The 16,511-nt window shown below is 47.8% G+C and overlaps 1 protein-coding gene across 5 annotated transcripts in view; it reads right to left on the bottom strand.

The window, feature by feature from the left end:
* Positions 1 to 14,200, bottom strand: part of YTHDF3 (YTH N6-methyladenosine RNA binding protein F3) — a 90,036-nt gene extending 75,836 nt beyond the window's left edge. The window contains exons 1-2 of one of the 5 annotated variants that reach the window (XM_063923789.1): positions 14,026 to 14,200; positions 2,713 to 2,771 (exon numbers count right to left, since the gene is read on the bottom strand). Coding sequence is in view for 1 of the 5 variants with exons in the window: in XM_063923785.1 (XP_063779855.1) it covers positions 2,713 to 2,737; positions 13,684 to 13,707 (49 nt within the window). In the remaining 4 variants the exon portion in view is untranslated. Of the gene's footprint in view, positions 1 to 2,712; positions 2,772 to 13,683 lie in introns of all 5 variants that reach the window. The other 4 variants (XM_063923785.1, XM_063923788.1, XM_063923790.1 and 1 more) reach the window with 4 other exon arrangements.
* Between the last annotated feature and the right edge of the window lie 2,311 nt (positions 14,201 to 16,511).

The raw sequence follows: 16,511 nt of genomic DNA, 5'->3' as shown, positions 1-16,511 counted from the left end.
AGAAATAGAATTATCGGTAAGTAAATTCTTATTTTTCCTTGTTGTAGGAGGGGTACCTTGACTATCACCTGCTGAGAAAACAGCTTGTGAATGGCTTCCAATACCGTCGCCCTGTCTGAGGGAGACGTTGGCAAAGCAGACTTTAGGAACCGGCGAGGGGGAGACTTCTCGAATTCCAACCTGTAACCCTGAGATACTACCTGCAGGATCCAGGGGTCCACCTGTGAGCAAGCCCACTGTGCGCTGAAATTCTTGAGTCGACCCCCCACCGCTCCTGAGTCCGCTTGTAAAGCCCCAGCGTCATGCTGAGGGCTTTGCAGAACCCTGGGAGGGCTTCTGTTCCTGGGCAGGGGCTGCTTGCTGTCCTCTCTTACCCCTTCCTCTGCCCCGGGGCAGATATGACTGTCCTTTTGCCCGCTTGTTCTTATAGGACCGAAAGGACTGCGGCTGAAAAGACGGTGTCTTTTTCTGTTGGGAGGGGGTCTGAGGTAAAAAGGTGGATTTTCCGGCAGTTGCCGTGGCCACCAGATCCGAAAGACCGACGCCAAATAATTCCTCCCCTTTATACGGCAATACTTCCATATGTCGTTTAGAATCCGCATCACCTGACCACTGTCGCGTCCATAAACTTCTTCTGGCAGATATGGACATCGCATTTACTCTCGATGCCAGAGTGCAAATATCCCTCTGAGCATCTCGCATATAAAGAAAAGCATCCTTTAATTGCTCTATAGTCAATAAAATACTGTCCCTATCCAGGGTATCAATATTTTCAGTCAGGGAATCCGACCAGACCACCCCAGCACTGCACATCCAGGCTGAGGCGATGGCTGGTCGCAGTATAACACCAGTATGTGTGTATATACTTTTTAGGGTAGTTTCCAGCCTCCTATCAGCTGGATCCTTGAGGGCGGCCGTATCAGGAGACTGTAACGCCACTTGTTTTGATAAGCGTGTGAGCGCCTTATCCACCCTAGGGGGTGTTTCCCAGCGCGCCCTTACCTCTGGCGGGAAAGGGTATAATGCCAATAACTTTTTTGAAATTAGCACTTTTCTATCTGGGTTAACCCACGCTTCATCACATACATCATTCAATTCCTCTGATTCAGGAAAAACTACAGGTAGTTTTTTCACCCCCCACATAATACCCCTTTTTGTGGTACTTGCAGTATCAGAGATATGCAAAGCCTCCTTCATTGCCGTGATCATATAACGTGTGGCCCTACTTGAAAATACGTTTGTTTCTTCACCGTCGACACTAGATTCAGTGTCCGGGTCTGTGTCGACCGACTGAGGTAAAGGGCGTTTTACAGCCCCTGACGGTGTCTGAGACGCCTGGGCAGGTACCAACTGGTTTTCCGGCCGTCTCATGTCGTCAACTGATTTTTGTAATGTGCTGACATTATCACGTAATTCCATAAACAAAGCCATCCATTCCGGTGTCGACTCCCTGGGGGGTGACATCACCATTATCGGCAATTGCTCTGCCTCCACACCAACATCGTCCTCATACATGTCGACACACACGTACCGACACACAGCAGACACACAGGGAATGCTCTTATCGAAGACAGGACCCCACTAGCCCTTTGGGGAGACAGAGGGAGAGTTTGCCAGCACACACCCAAGCGCTATAATATATATGGGAACAACCTTATATAAGTGTTGTATCCTTATAGCAGCTTAAATATATAAAATATCGCCAAAAAAAGTGCCCCCCCTCTCTGTTTTACCCTGTTTCTGTAGTGCAGTGCAGGGGAGAGTCCTGGGAGCCTTCCTCACAGCGGAGCTGAGCAGGAAAATGGCGCTGTGTGCTGAGGAGAATAAGCCCCGCCCCTATTCCGGCGGGCTTTTCTCCCGGAGTTTGAGATATCTGGCATGGGTTTAATACATCCATATAGCCTCAAGGGCTATATGTGATGTATTTTTTAGCCATAAAAGGTATTATACATTGCTGCCCAGGGCGCCCCCAGCAGCGCCCTGCACCCTCCGTGACCTATGGTGTGAAGTGTGTGACAACAATGGCGCACAGCTGCAGTGCTGTGCGCTACCTTCATGAAGACTGAAAAGCCTTCTGCCGCCGGTTTCTGGACCTTCAATCTTCAGCATCTGCAAGGGGGGTCGGCGGCGCGGCTCCGGGACGAACCCCAGGGTGAGACCTGTGTTCCGACTCCCTCTGGAGCTAATGGTGTCCAGTAGCCTAAGAAGCCAATCCATCCTGCACGCAGGTGAGTTGAACTTCTCTCCCCTAAGTCCCCTAAGCACCCTGCTCGGACGGGCACAAAAACCTAACTGAGGCTTGGAGGAGGGTCATGGGGGGAGGAGCCAGTGCACACCACCTGATCCTAAAGCTTTATTTTTGTGCCCTGTCTCCTGCGGAGCCGCTATTCCCCATGGTCCTGACGGAGTCCCCAGCATCCACTTAGGACGTCAGAGAAATATATATATATTTAATTTGCTAACCCTCTGTGATTTTACAGTGGTGTGGCAGTATTGCAATCACATGAACTGGGTAAATTAGACTTTAGTTTCTCTCCCCCCTTTCTCAAAGCTGCAGGTTTGGAGAATTTCATGGGAGAACACTGAGCAGGATGTCAAATTCTATACAAAACTATTTTCAACTGCTAACTGAACAAACATATTATAAGGGTTACTGCAGTATAAAAAAAATCGTTATTTCTATATTTTAATAAAAAATAAAAAAAACCATACCTTTGTTTCCCTGTCCTTTAGGTCTCTGCAACAACGTGGAAAAAGAAAGAAAAAGGTCACTGGAATTAAATACACAGAAAATTCTTTAGAAGTTAGAACAGACACCTCTACTTCATATTAAATTCAAATGTCTTACTAATTACTCCCATCATTATTTCTCATGCCCCATTCTATACATAAGGGGGGGCTGTATTAATACTGTTCATAGCCAACATGACATACTGATGTGTAAAGAAATATTAATAGAACAGAGTAATTGTAAAAATATGTACACACAGTAATATCAGCTCATACTGTTGCACCCACAAGCACAAAAATAAATGTAACAACTGAAAACGAAAATAAACTCACATATAATGTAACCTTATTTTAAATCTGTAAGTAAGAGATTGCTGGGTAATACAAATGGCAGTGGTTCAAAAAAAATGTTTTATTTTTTTTGTGTTTTTTCAAAACACACAAAGGTCAATAAAAGTAAGTAAACTGTGCTTATATGTCATGCATAGGTTCAGTGTGGTGATGGACTAGATTTGCTTCTGTTTGTCCAAATATTTTATGATTGTCAGCCACCAGCACTGGTTTTGCCTATTACACTGACCATAAATAATTTGAATTGGTCCTGGATCACCAACCCAGGGCACCCCTGCAAGTGTCCCGAGGCACTCAAGGGTACCATGGCACACAGTTTGAGAACCCCTGACATAACTGATAATGCATACAGTTCTGTATATTACATGGAAATAGAAGTTACTGAAGTCCTGAGATATAAAAGCATAAGGCTGTTAATACTAGTAGAAATTGTACAGTATTGCATTAAACCATAAACTACATAAGAGGACATAAAAACTATCAATACAGATATTTCCAGATTAAACATGATCAACAACTGTTCAATAGTTATAGCTATATAAAAAAAAAAGGTCTAAAACGTATGTTACATAGAAAGTTAACAGTAGGTTTTTTTTGGCAATAAGTGCTGCCGCCATTAATAAACCATATTTCAGAGGTTCCCAACCCTGACAGTCCAGGTTTTAAGGATGACAGGGGCACAGGTCACAGGTGACTTAATTAGCGCCTCAATTATTTTGAGTTATTTTAATTATTTATATAGTGCACACATATTCCACAGCGCTTTACAGAGAATATTAACCATGTGTGCTGAAGCCTGGATATCACTAACTCCTGCACTGGTATACCCCTTTAAGGGGGGGGAATTCAATTAGAGGCGTTTTTTTGCCTAGGCGAAAAAAATGCACTTTCGTTACTTTTTAGGGTGACTGAGGATTTGCCCTGTTTAATAGCAGGGCCGTTATTTCACCTAGGTGAAAAATTTGGCAGGATTGAAAAACATGTCGATCAGCGAATCCACGTTTTTTCGTATCTGCAAAAAAATCTGGGTGTTTTTAGCTGATTTTGAGGTTGATGGACAACTTGGTTGAGACCCCTTTCAGAGTGGTGGCTGGACCTGGCTCATTGCCGTGTCAGTGACGTCACCTCACATGTGACCAGTGGCAACACTTGGAGAGGAGCTCATCTAGCACAGTCTCTGAATATGCTGTAAATGGATATCAGGTCACATCAACCCAGCTTACCTATTTACACTGCAAGCTAGCCAGATTGGACTCCCAGGTCACTGGACCCGGGTTATCCCTTTTCCACTGAGCCGCTCCCGGGTTAACAGTATTTAGCAGCAGTGGAAAAAGGAGATTCCACAGGGAATACATCGGGGATGTCCTAAAGCAGTTCCTCATGGGAGGGGACGCACCGTAGCGGGCACAAGAACCCGGCGTCCAAAGGAAGAATCCTGGGAGGCGGAAGTATCGAAGGCAATGAACGTGTTCACGGAGGACCACGTAGCCGCCTTGCACAATTGTTCAGCGGATGCGCCACGGCGGGGCGCCCAAGAAGGTCTAACAGACCGAGTAGAATAGCAGCAGGAGCTGGGAGTCCACATTGCGCATAAGCTTGTGCAATCACCATTCTAATCCATCTGGACAAGGTTTGCTTACTCGCAGGGCAGGCACATTTGTGAAAAACAAAAAATACAATAAGGGTATCTGACCTCCAGATAGAGGCAGTCCTCTCCACGTAGATACGGAGAGCCCGTACCACATCCAAAGACCGTTCTTTGGAAGACGAACCAGAAGAGAAAAGCCAGAACCACAATCTCTTGGTTAAGATGGAAAGATACCACTTTAGGTAGATAACCCAGGCGAGTTCGAAGAACTGCCCGGTCACAGTGAAAAATCAAAAAGGGTGGACGACAGGACAAAGCGCCTAAGTCCGACACCCTCCTAGCAGAGGCAACAGCAAGTAGAAACACGACCTTAAGAGTAAGGCATTTAAGGTCCACAGACTCAAGAGGTTCAAATGGAGACTCTTTTTGGGCATTTAAAACAACAGACAGATCCCATGGAGCCACAGGGAGGCTTAATCCGTAAAACACCCTGAGTGAAAGAATGAACATCATGAAGACGTAATTTTTCTCTGAAACCACACCGACAAGGCAGACATATGAACCTTGAGGGAGGCCAGACGAAGGCCTAAATCTAGGCCTTTTTGCAGAAAAGCCAAAAGCCTAGAAGTTCTGAATAAATACTCATCATAAATCTTAGCAGCACACCATGTGAAGTAAGAGTTCCAGACCCTGTAATAAATCTGTGCAGAAGCCGGATTGTGGGCCTTCAACATAGTTTGAATAACCACTTCGGAGAATCCTTTGGCCCTCAGAGGTGAAGCTTCAAGAGCCATGCCGTCAAAGCCAGTCTGGCCAGGTCCAGGTATGAACAAGGGCCCTGAACGAGAAGGTCTGGGCGCTGAGGAAGTAGAAGAGGACGCTATATCGATAGACCTTGCAGGTCTGAGAACTAATGCCGTCTGGGCCACGCTGGAGCAACTAGAAGTAGTATTCCTCTTTCTTGCTTGAACTTCCGTAGTACCCTGGGCAGAAGTGACACTGGAGAGAACACGTATGGCAGCCGAAAGCTCCATGGAATTGCCAGTGCATTCACGAACGGTGCTTGAGGATCCCTTGTCCTTGATCCGAAGACCGGAACCTTGTGATTGTGACGAGACGCCATCAGGTCTACATCTGGTAGGCATCACTTGTCCACTAGGAGTTGAAAGATTTCTGGATGAAGACTCCACTCTCTGGTGTGAACGTCCTGACGACTCAGGAAATCCGCTTCCCAGTTGAGGACTCCAGGAATGAACACTGCCGATATTGCTGGCAGAAGGTGTTCCGCCCAACGGAGGATTTTTGATACTTCCAGCATTGCCATGCGGCTTTGAGTGCCACCTTGATGATTTATGGACGCCACCGTCGTGGCGTTGTCTGATTGTGCTTGAACAGGCCTGTTCTGTACCAGAGGCAGGGCAAGTGTCAACGCATTGAACACTGCCTGCAATTCCAGAATGTTTATTGGGAGGAGAGATTCCTCCCTGATCCACCGAACCTGGAGAGAGTGTTGCTCCAACAGCGTGCCCCAACCCCGTAGACTGGCATCCCTTGTCAGGAGGACCCAGTTGGAGATCCAGAAGGGACTGCCCCTGCTCAACTGTTGGTCCTGTCGCCACAAGCTCAGTGACAGACGAACCTCCGGAGTCAAGGAGATCATTTGAGACCTGATCCGATGGGTCCCACTTGGAAAGGATTAACATCTGCAGAGGGCAGGAATGAAATTGAGCGTACTCTACCATGTTGAAAGCAGACACCATAAGACCTAGTACTTGCATCACCGAGTTTATCGACACTCTTGGGCGAGAGAGGAAGAATCTGATCCTGTCCTGAAGTTTCAGGACTTTCTGTGGAGACAGAAACAATCTCTGGCTGTGTGTGTCCCGCAGTGACCTCAGGTGCACCATGCTCCGAGCAGGGACCAGTTTTTTTTCCAGTTGGTGAGCAACCCGTGGGCCTGTAGGAAGCGTACCTTCGGTTCCAGATGACTGAGTAGAACATCTTGGGAGTTCGCCAGGATCAGCAAGTTGTCCAGATATGGCAGGATCCTGATTCCCTGATGGCGGAGAAGGGCCGTCATCACGACCATGACCTTGGTGAAGACCTGAGGGGCCGAGGCCAGTCCAAATGGCAGAGCCTGGAACTGATAATGGAGGTTGTCAATAGCAAACCGCAGATATTGTTGATGCGATACGGCAATAGTTATATGTAGGTAAGCATCCTGTATGTCCAGGGATACCATATAGTCGTCAGATTCCATGGCCAGTACAATAGAGTGCAGAGCTTCCATACGGAATTTGGATACACTCACAAATTTGTTCAATGCTTTGAGGTTGAGTATAGGCCGGAAGGACCCATTTGGCTTCGGAACTGGAAACAGAGTCAAATAGTATCCCCTGCCTCTCTGGGACAGAGGTCCCGCCACTACCACTCCTGTGTACAGGAGGGATTGCACAACCAAGTGTAGAGATTGCGCTTTCAACGGATCCGAAAGGATAACCATCGAGCAGAACTGGCGAGGGAGACGTCTCTTGAAAGAGATTGTGTACCCGTGAGAGACAACTTCCCACACCCAGGCGTCCAAAGTGGACTGTAACCATGCCTGGGCAAACTGCAGAAGTCGCCCTTCCACCCTGGGGTCTCCCAGGGGGAGGCCCGCCGAGTCATGCTGCAGGCTTGTCTTGTTTGGAAGCAGGCTAACAGGCGGCTCAGGATTGTTTAGGTTTGGGCTTAGTGGATTTGGAAATACGAGCCTGTCTCGAGTACGCCTGACCCTTTGCCTTCCCTGGAGGTCAAAAGGAATGAAAAGTGGTACTCTTTGCCTTCTGAGCAGAAGGATTAGTTCTTGGGAGAAAGGCAGTCTTAGCGGTTGCCAAGTCAGTCACAATCTTATTCAGATCTTCCCCAAAAAGGATGTCTCCCTTAAAAGGGAGCAACTCCAAAGTCTTTTTGGAGTCTAGTTCCACCTTCCAGGACCTCAACCACAGAATTCGGCGAGCCAGTATAAATGTAGTAGACGCCTTGGCTGCCATTACACCTGCCTCAGAGGCTGCCTCCTGAATATAGTGGGAGGCTGTGGTAATATGAGACAGATATTGTCTGGCAGTGTCAGAAATAGAAAGGCAGCTCATCCTCAATTGCCTGAACCCATGCTTCAATTCCTTTCGCAGCCCAGGAGGCTGGTATAGTGGGTCTATGTACAGCACTGGTAAGAGTAAATATCTTCAGTCATCCCTCAACACGCTTATCCGTCGGGTCCTTCAGTGAGGTGAAAGGTAGAGTAGATGACCATCTTTTTAGACAGGGATAATTTCTTTCCTGGAGACAACCAGGATTCCGGACGTATGTCAATTAAATGGTCAGAATGTGTTAAGACTACTTTAGTAACCTTCTGACGTTTGAACTTATCAGGTTTCTTAGACGCAGTAGTGGAATCGATCCCATCATCAATTTGGAGAATCAGCTTAACAGCCTCCACTAGGTCAGGATCATCAACCTGGGTTGTAGATCCCTCATCAGAAGCGACTGTATCAGTGTCTGACGGATCAGTATATTCCCCATCCAAAGTATTAGCCAGAATATTAGTGGATTGTGAGGAAGAAATGGCCCGCTTAGATGACCCCTTGACCCCAGAGGGGCATGAGGTAGACTTTTGTCTAACCAAATATTGATTTAATTGTTTTAACTGGGTAAATAGAGTGTCCGCCTAGGGCGGATTAACTACAGGGACAATATGTGGCTGCAATGGCACAGGAGGTCCCACAGGGGGCGTAAAAAGTCACAAGCGTATTCAGCATACTTGAGAACGCTGCCCAAGGTGGTTCCTGATTGGCCACAGGTGCGAGATGTATGGCACCCAGTGCCTAAACCATCAGCTAAAACTTCCCCCTCAGGGAAATCCTTGGTGCCAGCACTGCATGATGCAGAAGCGTCCGCGGATTTCCCGCCGTGTGTGTCGGGCATTATAGGGAATGTAGCCTTAGAGCGTAACAGTACAATATAGCCAGACAAACACAATACCAGTAAATAACCCCCTGATTTATGTGACAGTAAATACAGGACACAAACAGAGGATTAAAGCGGTACGAGTTGACTGAAATACACAGTAAAAAATACAAAACAGTATATTCTGCGTAGCACTATATATATATATATATATATATATATATATATATATATGGAGAAACAAGGAGGGGACAAGCGCCTAATAGTGCAGTAACTTCGCACCAATTTTGGTTATTTACAATGAAGTGTCTATAGGTAATCTGCGTACCGGAAATTTGATTTTTTAGTAGGCACATCAAAATTATAGCAGCTGATTCCTCCAATTGATTATCTGCACCACAACTGGTCACCAGGTTGAGCGTCAATAGATATCTCAATGAGGATATCTTCCAGTCGGTCTATTCGCAGGAAAGCGGGTCTGTAATCAACCAGAGCGAGAGACGCCTCTCATAGTGCAGAAATTACTTTTCAAATATATTGGGGTTCACACAAATCGATAGGTATTAAGCGTACCATAATATAAACACCAAACAGCATTTCATTAAAGGTCTTTTTCAAGAATGATCGTCCTCCGTGGAGATAGAAAATACCACACTTCGTAATTCGCCGTGCATAAATGAGAATCACAGGCTAAAAAACAAAGGTTTTAATTCATATACTAAAAGTGGTCATAAAAATACTTTTAAAAAGTACCCTCTTGCCTCCTCCCTGATGTGCAGCCACGCGATACAGGAGAGCATCAGCGGTGATGTGCCTGAAGACCAGTGTGCCTCCGCTGCAAGTACCCGGAACCCGGCCGCGGGAGTATGCAGCGCTGCTGAGGAGGTGATGGAGCCGCAGCACATAATGTCAGAATGACAAACAGTGCTGCGGCCCTTGAAGTCTTCTTAAAAAGTTCTTTTCAGGGCTGCCTAGCGTAGCCCCACCTGTTAGTGACCTGCTCTACAGGCACCAACTTACAAACTGAGTTCCAGTGCCCGGACGCGGGGTTATAGAGGAGGCGGTGCAGTGCATCCTGGGAACAGTCAAAGCTTTAGCCTGTTGGTGCCTCGGATCAAGATCCAACTCTACACCCTAATGTATTCCCTGTGGAATCCCAGTGTATGCCGCTGCAGAAAGGGGTATTAGTGTGCCTTGAGTACAGAGGTTGGGAAACACAGACCTAGAATAAGATATCCATAAAGTGTGTGCCCCCCCTCCACCCCAGTAATGGGCAGGAGCCATGAACTGGAGAACCAAACAAGCTGCAATCTCTATGTTGCGGCTTGTGACTGGCCCATCCCTCTCAATTTCATCCAGAGCGGAGTGAAGACCGCTCCATGTCTATCTCAGCTAAGGGGAGGAACTACAATAGGCACATATTTTGCGAAGTATAGTATAATGCATAATTACAGAAATAGGACAGCATATCATGAATTACTGTTAAGTAAAAGAATTATAAAACAGTGTAGTTGCCTCTCTTTCAAGTGTGGTTCAAAGAAATGTTTATACAATACTACCTCTAGTAAAGCACAGTGAAGTGAATGGAGCAACAGTGGGCATTTTATGATTTTATTTTTTATATTACTCATCAGTTTGGGTGTCAGATGAACATGTCCAGACAAGACCAGGGCACGTGTGGGGCAGCCACAGCCTAGACCAGGGCACGTGTGGGGCAGCCACAGCCTAGACCAGGGCACGTGTGGGGCAGCCACAGCCTAGACCAGGGCAAGTGTGGGGCAGCCACAGCCTAGACCAGGGCATGTGTGGGGCAGCCACAGCCTAGACCAGGGCACGTGTGGGGCAGCCACAGCCTAGACCACGGCAAGTGTGGGGCAATGACAGCCTAGACCAGGGCAAGTGTGGGGCAATGACAGCCTAGACCAGGGCAAGTGTGGGGCAATGACAGCCTAGACCAGGACAAGTGTGGGGCAATGACAGCCTAGACCAGGGCAAGTGTGGGGCAATGACAGCCTAGACCAGGGCACGTGTGGGGCAATGACAGACTAGACCAGGGCAGGTGTGGGGCAATGACAGACTAGACCAGGGCACGTGTGAGGCAATGACAGCCTAGACTAGGACATGTGTGGGGCAATAACAGCCTAGACCAGGGCATGTGTGGGGCAATGACAGCCTAGACCAAGGCATGTAGGACTATGGAAAAGGGCATATTAGATAACATTCGAGACCAGGGCATGTAGGCCTATTACATTCTAGAACAGAGGATGTAAGATAACATTGTAAAACAGGGAATGTAAGATGAAATTATAGAACAGGGTACATGTGGTTATAACATTAAAGAGAGGATGTGGGTATTTAATATTTTAGAACAGAGAATGTAAGAACATAAGATAATAGAACAGTTTTTGTAGTATTTTAACTTTGTAGAAAAGGGGATATACAAGATAACACTTTAGAAAAAGAATATATGGGATGATGCACTGTAGAAGAGGGGCTGCAGGATACCACTACAGTAGAGGCTGTATGATTTTAACATTAAGAGGGGATGTAGCAAAAAGGGGCTGTGGGATAGTATGGTATACGAGGGAGAGATAAGATTACAGCACTGTATAAGAGATGCTATTGGATTTTAGCATTGTAAAAAAAAAAAAAAAGGATGTAGGATGCTAACTACACTGCAGTAGGGGGGACGTAGGATGCTAACTACACTGCAGTAGGGGGGATGTAGGATACTAACTACACTGCAGTAGGGGGGACGTGGGATGCTAACTACACTGTAGTAGGGGGGGATGTAGGATGCCAACTACACTGTAGTAGGGGGGGGGGTGTAGGATGCCAACTACACTGTAGTAGGGGGGGATGTAGGATGCCAACTACACTGTAGTAGGGGGGGATGTAGGATGCCAACTACACTGTAGTAGGGGGGGATGTAGGATGCCAACTACACTGTAGTAGGGGGGGATGTAGGATGCCAACTACACTGTAGTAGGGGGGGATGTAGGATGCCAACTACACTGTAGTAGGGGGGGATGTAGGATGCCAACTACACTGTAGTAGGGGGGGATGTAGGATGCCAACTACACTGTAGTAGGGGGGGATGTAGGATGCCAACTACACTGTAGTAGGGGGGGATGTAGGATGCCAACTACACTGTAGTAGGGGGGGATGTAGGATGCCAACTACACTGTAGTAGGGGAGGATGTAGGATGCCAACTACACTGTAGTAGGGGAGGATGTAGGATGATAGCTACACTGTAGTAGGGGAAGATGTAGGGTGATAACTACACTGTAGTAGGGGGAGATATAGGATGATTACACTGTAATGGGGGGGGGATGTAGGATGATAACTACACTGTAGTGGGGGGGGGTGTAGGATGACTACACTGTAGTGGGGGGGGGTGTAGGATAACTACACTGTAGTAGGGGAGGATGTAGGATGCTAACTACACTGTAGTAGGGGGGATGTAGGATGCTAACTACACTGTAGTAGGGGGGGATGTAGGATGCTAAGTACACTGTGGTAGGGGGGGATGTAGGATGCCAACTACACTGTAGTAGGGGGGGATGTAGGATGCCAACTACACTGTAGTAGGGGGGGATGTAGGATGCCAACTACACTGTAGTAGGGGGGGATGTAGGATGCCAACTACACTGTAGTAGGGGGGGATGTAGGATGCCAACTACACTGTAGTAGGGGGGGATGTAGGATGCCAACTACACTGTAGTAGGGGGGGATGTAGGATGCCAACTACACTGTAGTAGGGGGGGATGTAGGATGCCAACTACACTGTAGTAGGGGAGGATGTAGGATGCCAACTACACTGTAGTAGGGGAGGATGTAGGATGATAGCTACACTGTAGTAGGGGAAGATGTAGGGTGATAACTACACTGTAGTAGGGGGAGATATAGGATGATTACACTGTAATGGGGGGGGGATGTAGGATGATAACTACACTGTAGTGGGGGGGGGGGTGTAGGATGACTACACTGTAGTGGGGGGGGGTGTAGGATAACTACACTGTAGTAGGGGAGGATGTAGGATGCTAACTACACTGTAGTAGGGGAGGATGTAGGATGCTAACTACACTGTAGTAGGGGGGATGTAGGATGCTAACTACACTGTAGTAGGGGGGGATGTAGGATGCTAAGTACACTGTGGTAGGGGGGGATGTAGGATGATAAGTACACTGTAGTAGGGGGGGATGTAGGATGATAAGTACACTGTAGTAGGGGGGGATGTAGGATGATAAGTACACTGTAGTAGGGGGGGGGATGTAGGATGATAACTACACTGTAGTAGTGGGATGTAGGATGCTAACTACACTGGTAGTAGTGGGGATGTACAATGCTAACTACACTGTAGTAGGGGTGGATATCCGTAGGATGCTAACTACACTGTAGAAGTGTAGTTAGCATCCTACAACAGTGCACAAGAGGCCATATGTAGGTTGGTAACTGTACATGAGGGTATATATATATATATATATATATATATATATACACACACACACACACACTATTAGGCGTCATATATATAGGATGAAAACACTATTAGGCATTATATATTTAGGATGAATACACTGTACAAGAGGGGATATCTAGGATGAGAACACTGTAGAAGAGGGGATATATAGGATGAATACACTGTACAAGAGGGGAAATATATAGGATGAGAACACTGTACAAGGAATATAGGATGAATACACTGTACAAGAGGGGATATATATAGAATGAATACACTGTACAAGAGGTGAAATATATAGGATGCACTGTAGAAGTGGCAATATAACACTGTAAAAGGGGATGTTTAGGATTAGAACACTGTATAAAACGGAAACAGGAATACCACACGAGGTGAGGGGATCTAGAGGTACACAACACTGCAGATTACGTTATATAGGTAGGGGATATATACTGTAGATGAGGGGATACATGGGGAGGGGCAATAGGAACTGTAGAGATAAGGGTCTGTGGGATTACTCTGTACATTATGTAGAGGGGAATGAGTGGGGCTGGTGCAGCAGGAGCAGTGAGTGTAAGACACACAGGCCTCCTCCTCCTCGGTTACCTGATCCACGCTGGTCGCAGACATTCTTCTGTGGAACCAGAGATGATCGGGGGCCGCCGTGTGATCCGCACCCTGTGTATCACTGAGCAGCTAGCCTATGGGGTGTGCAGAGCCGGGACAGGGATTGCAGCTGCGTATGTGCCTGGGCCCGGGGAAGACTCTCCTCATACACACCGGGATATGGAGACCATGTAAGGGCAACAGCCACTGCGCCGTGTACTCAGACCTATGCACATCACACAGACCGCTGCTCTATGTGTATACACCTATAGGTCTGTGTGATGGGAGACAGTCACCAGCCCTGTGTGTGTATATATGTATATATCATGTGCATACACCTACAGGGCACTAGTGCGGCGCGCTGTCTGGCTGGGCGAGCGCTGCTGTGTACGGGGACACACAGGGAGCTGTGGGGACCTCGGCGGTCTCCTCTCTCTTGCGCTCCTCGCCCCCCGGCTCTGACTCTGGCTCAGGACGGGCTCTCTCCTCTCCACAATGGCGGACGAGGCCTCGCACTCTCACTTCCTCTCCGAGGCTCCCCCTGACCTTCCGCCGTGACGTCACTGCCCGAACCATTTCCCGGTCACGTGAAGGAGGGGGCGTGGCCGACATCGGGGCTGGGTAACATCACTAGCGGGTGTCAGTCGGTCTGCTGTCAGTGCGGTGGGTGTGCAGGAGGAGAGTGCTTGGATTATCACTCTGTATGTTCTGTGACGAAGCAGTCCTGCTGTATACAGAGGCATACACAACTTGTGCTTGACCAGCTGCTGTGGAACTACGTGTTCCATTATGTTCTGCCATAGAGAATGTAATTCCTCATCAGACATCTCTTGTATACAGAGGCGGATTTAGACCTCATGGGGCCCTAAGCAAGATACCGATTTAGCCGCCGCCGCCCCCCCCCCCCCCCCTCCCTCCAACAATAAATAACACTATATTTTCATTCCTGATTTATGCCTCTTACATTATTTGTTGTTTTTCGTCCTTTTTTTTCTATTACAATGTATTACTTTCCCCTTCACTGATTGTACCATGCCCCTCACGGGAAGCAGCTTCCCGATGATCGGGATCCCGGCAGTCATAATATTGACACCGGAGTCCCGCCATCCATGGGAATCCCAACACTAGAAATCCCGACCAGGGCAATTAATCTACACTCGGGGTGGGTGGTCCACACCACCCCCCGAGATGGTATAAATTAGTGTGGAAAGCTCGCCATCGGGCCTGAAGCGTGACGAGCGCAGACACGCTGCGCACGTCGTCAGGATCCCGCATGTCGGGATTCTAGCGTTGGTATTATGACCGCCGTCATCCCGACCATCGGGATCCCATACCGATCCCACCTCACCTCTGACTTCCATTACTACACCACTCAGTTACTGCATTTTAGATCTGTGCTCCACTCACTGATACCCCTTTTCCACTAGCTAAATTTATCCGTGTTTTTGTACAGGGGGGCGCATCGATATATGTTTCTCTAACGTCCTAAGTGGATGCTGGGGACTCCGTAAGGACCATGGGGATTAGCGGCTCCGCAGGAGACTGGGCACAACTATAAAGAAAGCTTTAGACTACTGGTGTGCACTGGCTCCTCCCACTAAGACCCTCCTCCAGACTTCAGTTAAGATTCTTGTGCCCGGCTGAGCTGGATGCACACTAGGGGCTCTCCTGAGCTCCTAGAAAGAAAGTATATTTAGGTTTTTTATTTTACAGTGAGATCTGCTGGCAACAGACTCACTGCAGCGAGGGACTAAGGGGAGAAGAAGCGAACCTACCTAACAGGTGGTAGTTTGGGCTTCTTAGGCTACTGGACACCATTAGCTCCAGAGGGATCGACCGCAGGACCCGACCTTGGTGTTCGTTCCCGGAGCCGCGCCGCCGTCCCCCTTACAGAGCCAGAAGCATGAAGAGGTCCGGAAAATCGGCGGCAGAAGGCTTCGGTCTTCACCAAGGTAGCGCACAGCACTGCAGCTGTGCGCCATTGCTCCTCATGTACACCTCACACTCCGGTCACTGATGGGTGCAGGGCGCTGGGGGGGGGCGCCCTGAGGGCAATATATGACACCTTGGCTGGCAAATCTACATCATATACAGTGATCGCGCTGAGCCTAAAAAAAAGTGGGTCCCAGGGACCCCTCACTTTTAAAAATTGGGGTCCTACCTGTCCTATTCTGGGTCCCATCGGAATGAAGGTTATTATTAATCTTATTAATGATTCAAATATGAAACCCCACAACTTGATTTGGACACTACAAAAGTGTTGCAAGGGGAAGAAGGGGGTGACAGTGCTGCTGGGCTGTGTAGTATACAGAACACTGCTCCAGAGCTGTACCTAGACATTTTGGTGCCCTTTGGCAGAAAGTGAATTGGTGGTCCCCCTCCCATATTGGAAAGTATGGACAGTGCGCGCCGAAGGCGCGCATAAAACATTTAAGGGTCTGGCTTTGTGGGGAAGGGGCTTGGCCACATAATAGTACCAATTCACATTACACCACAGAGTAGCGCCGCTTATACACATTACACCATGTAGAACCACCTATACACACTGCGCCAGGTAGAGCACATTAATACACATTGCACCAGTTAGAGCACATTATACACACTGCACCAGGTAGAACCGCCTATACACACTGAGCCAGGCAGAGCACATTATACACATTGCACCAGGTAGAGTACATTATACACTTTGCGCCAGGCAGAGCACATTATATATACACATTGCACCAGGTAGAAGCACCTATATACACACTGAGCCAGGTAGAGCACATTATACTCATTGCATCAGGTAGAACCACCTATATACATTGCGCCAGGCAGAGCACGTTATA

This window comes from Pseudophryne corroboree, chromosome 5 (genome assembly GCF_028390025.1).
Source record: "Pseudophryne corroboree isolate aPseCor3 chromosome 5, aPseCor3.hap2, whole genome shotgun sequence".
In the NCBI taxonomy this organism is placed as follows: Eukaryota; Metazoa; Chordata; class Amphibia; order Anura; family Myobatrachidae; genus Pseudophryne; species Pseudophryne corroboree.
The sequence above is the reverse complement of the archived record's forward strand: the minus strand, read 5'-3'. Positions and strand labels throughout refer to the sequence as shown.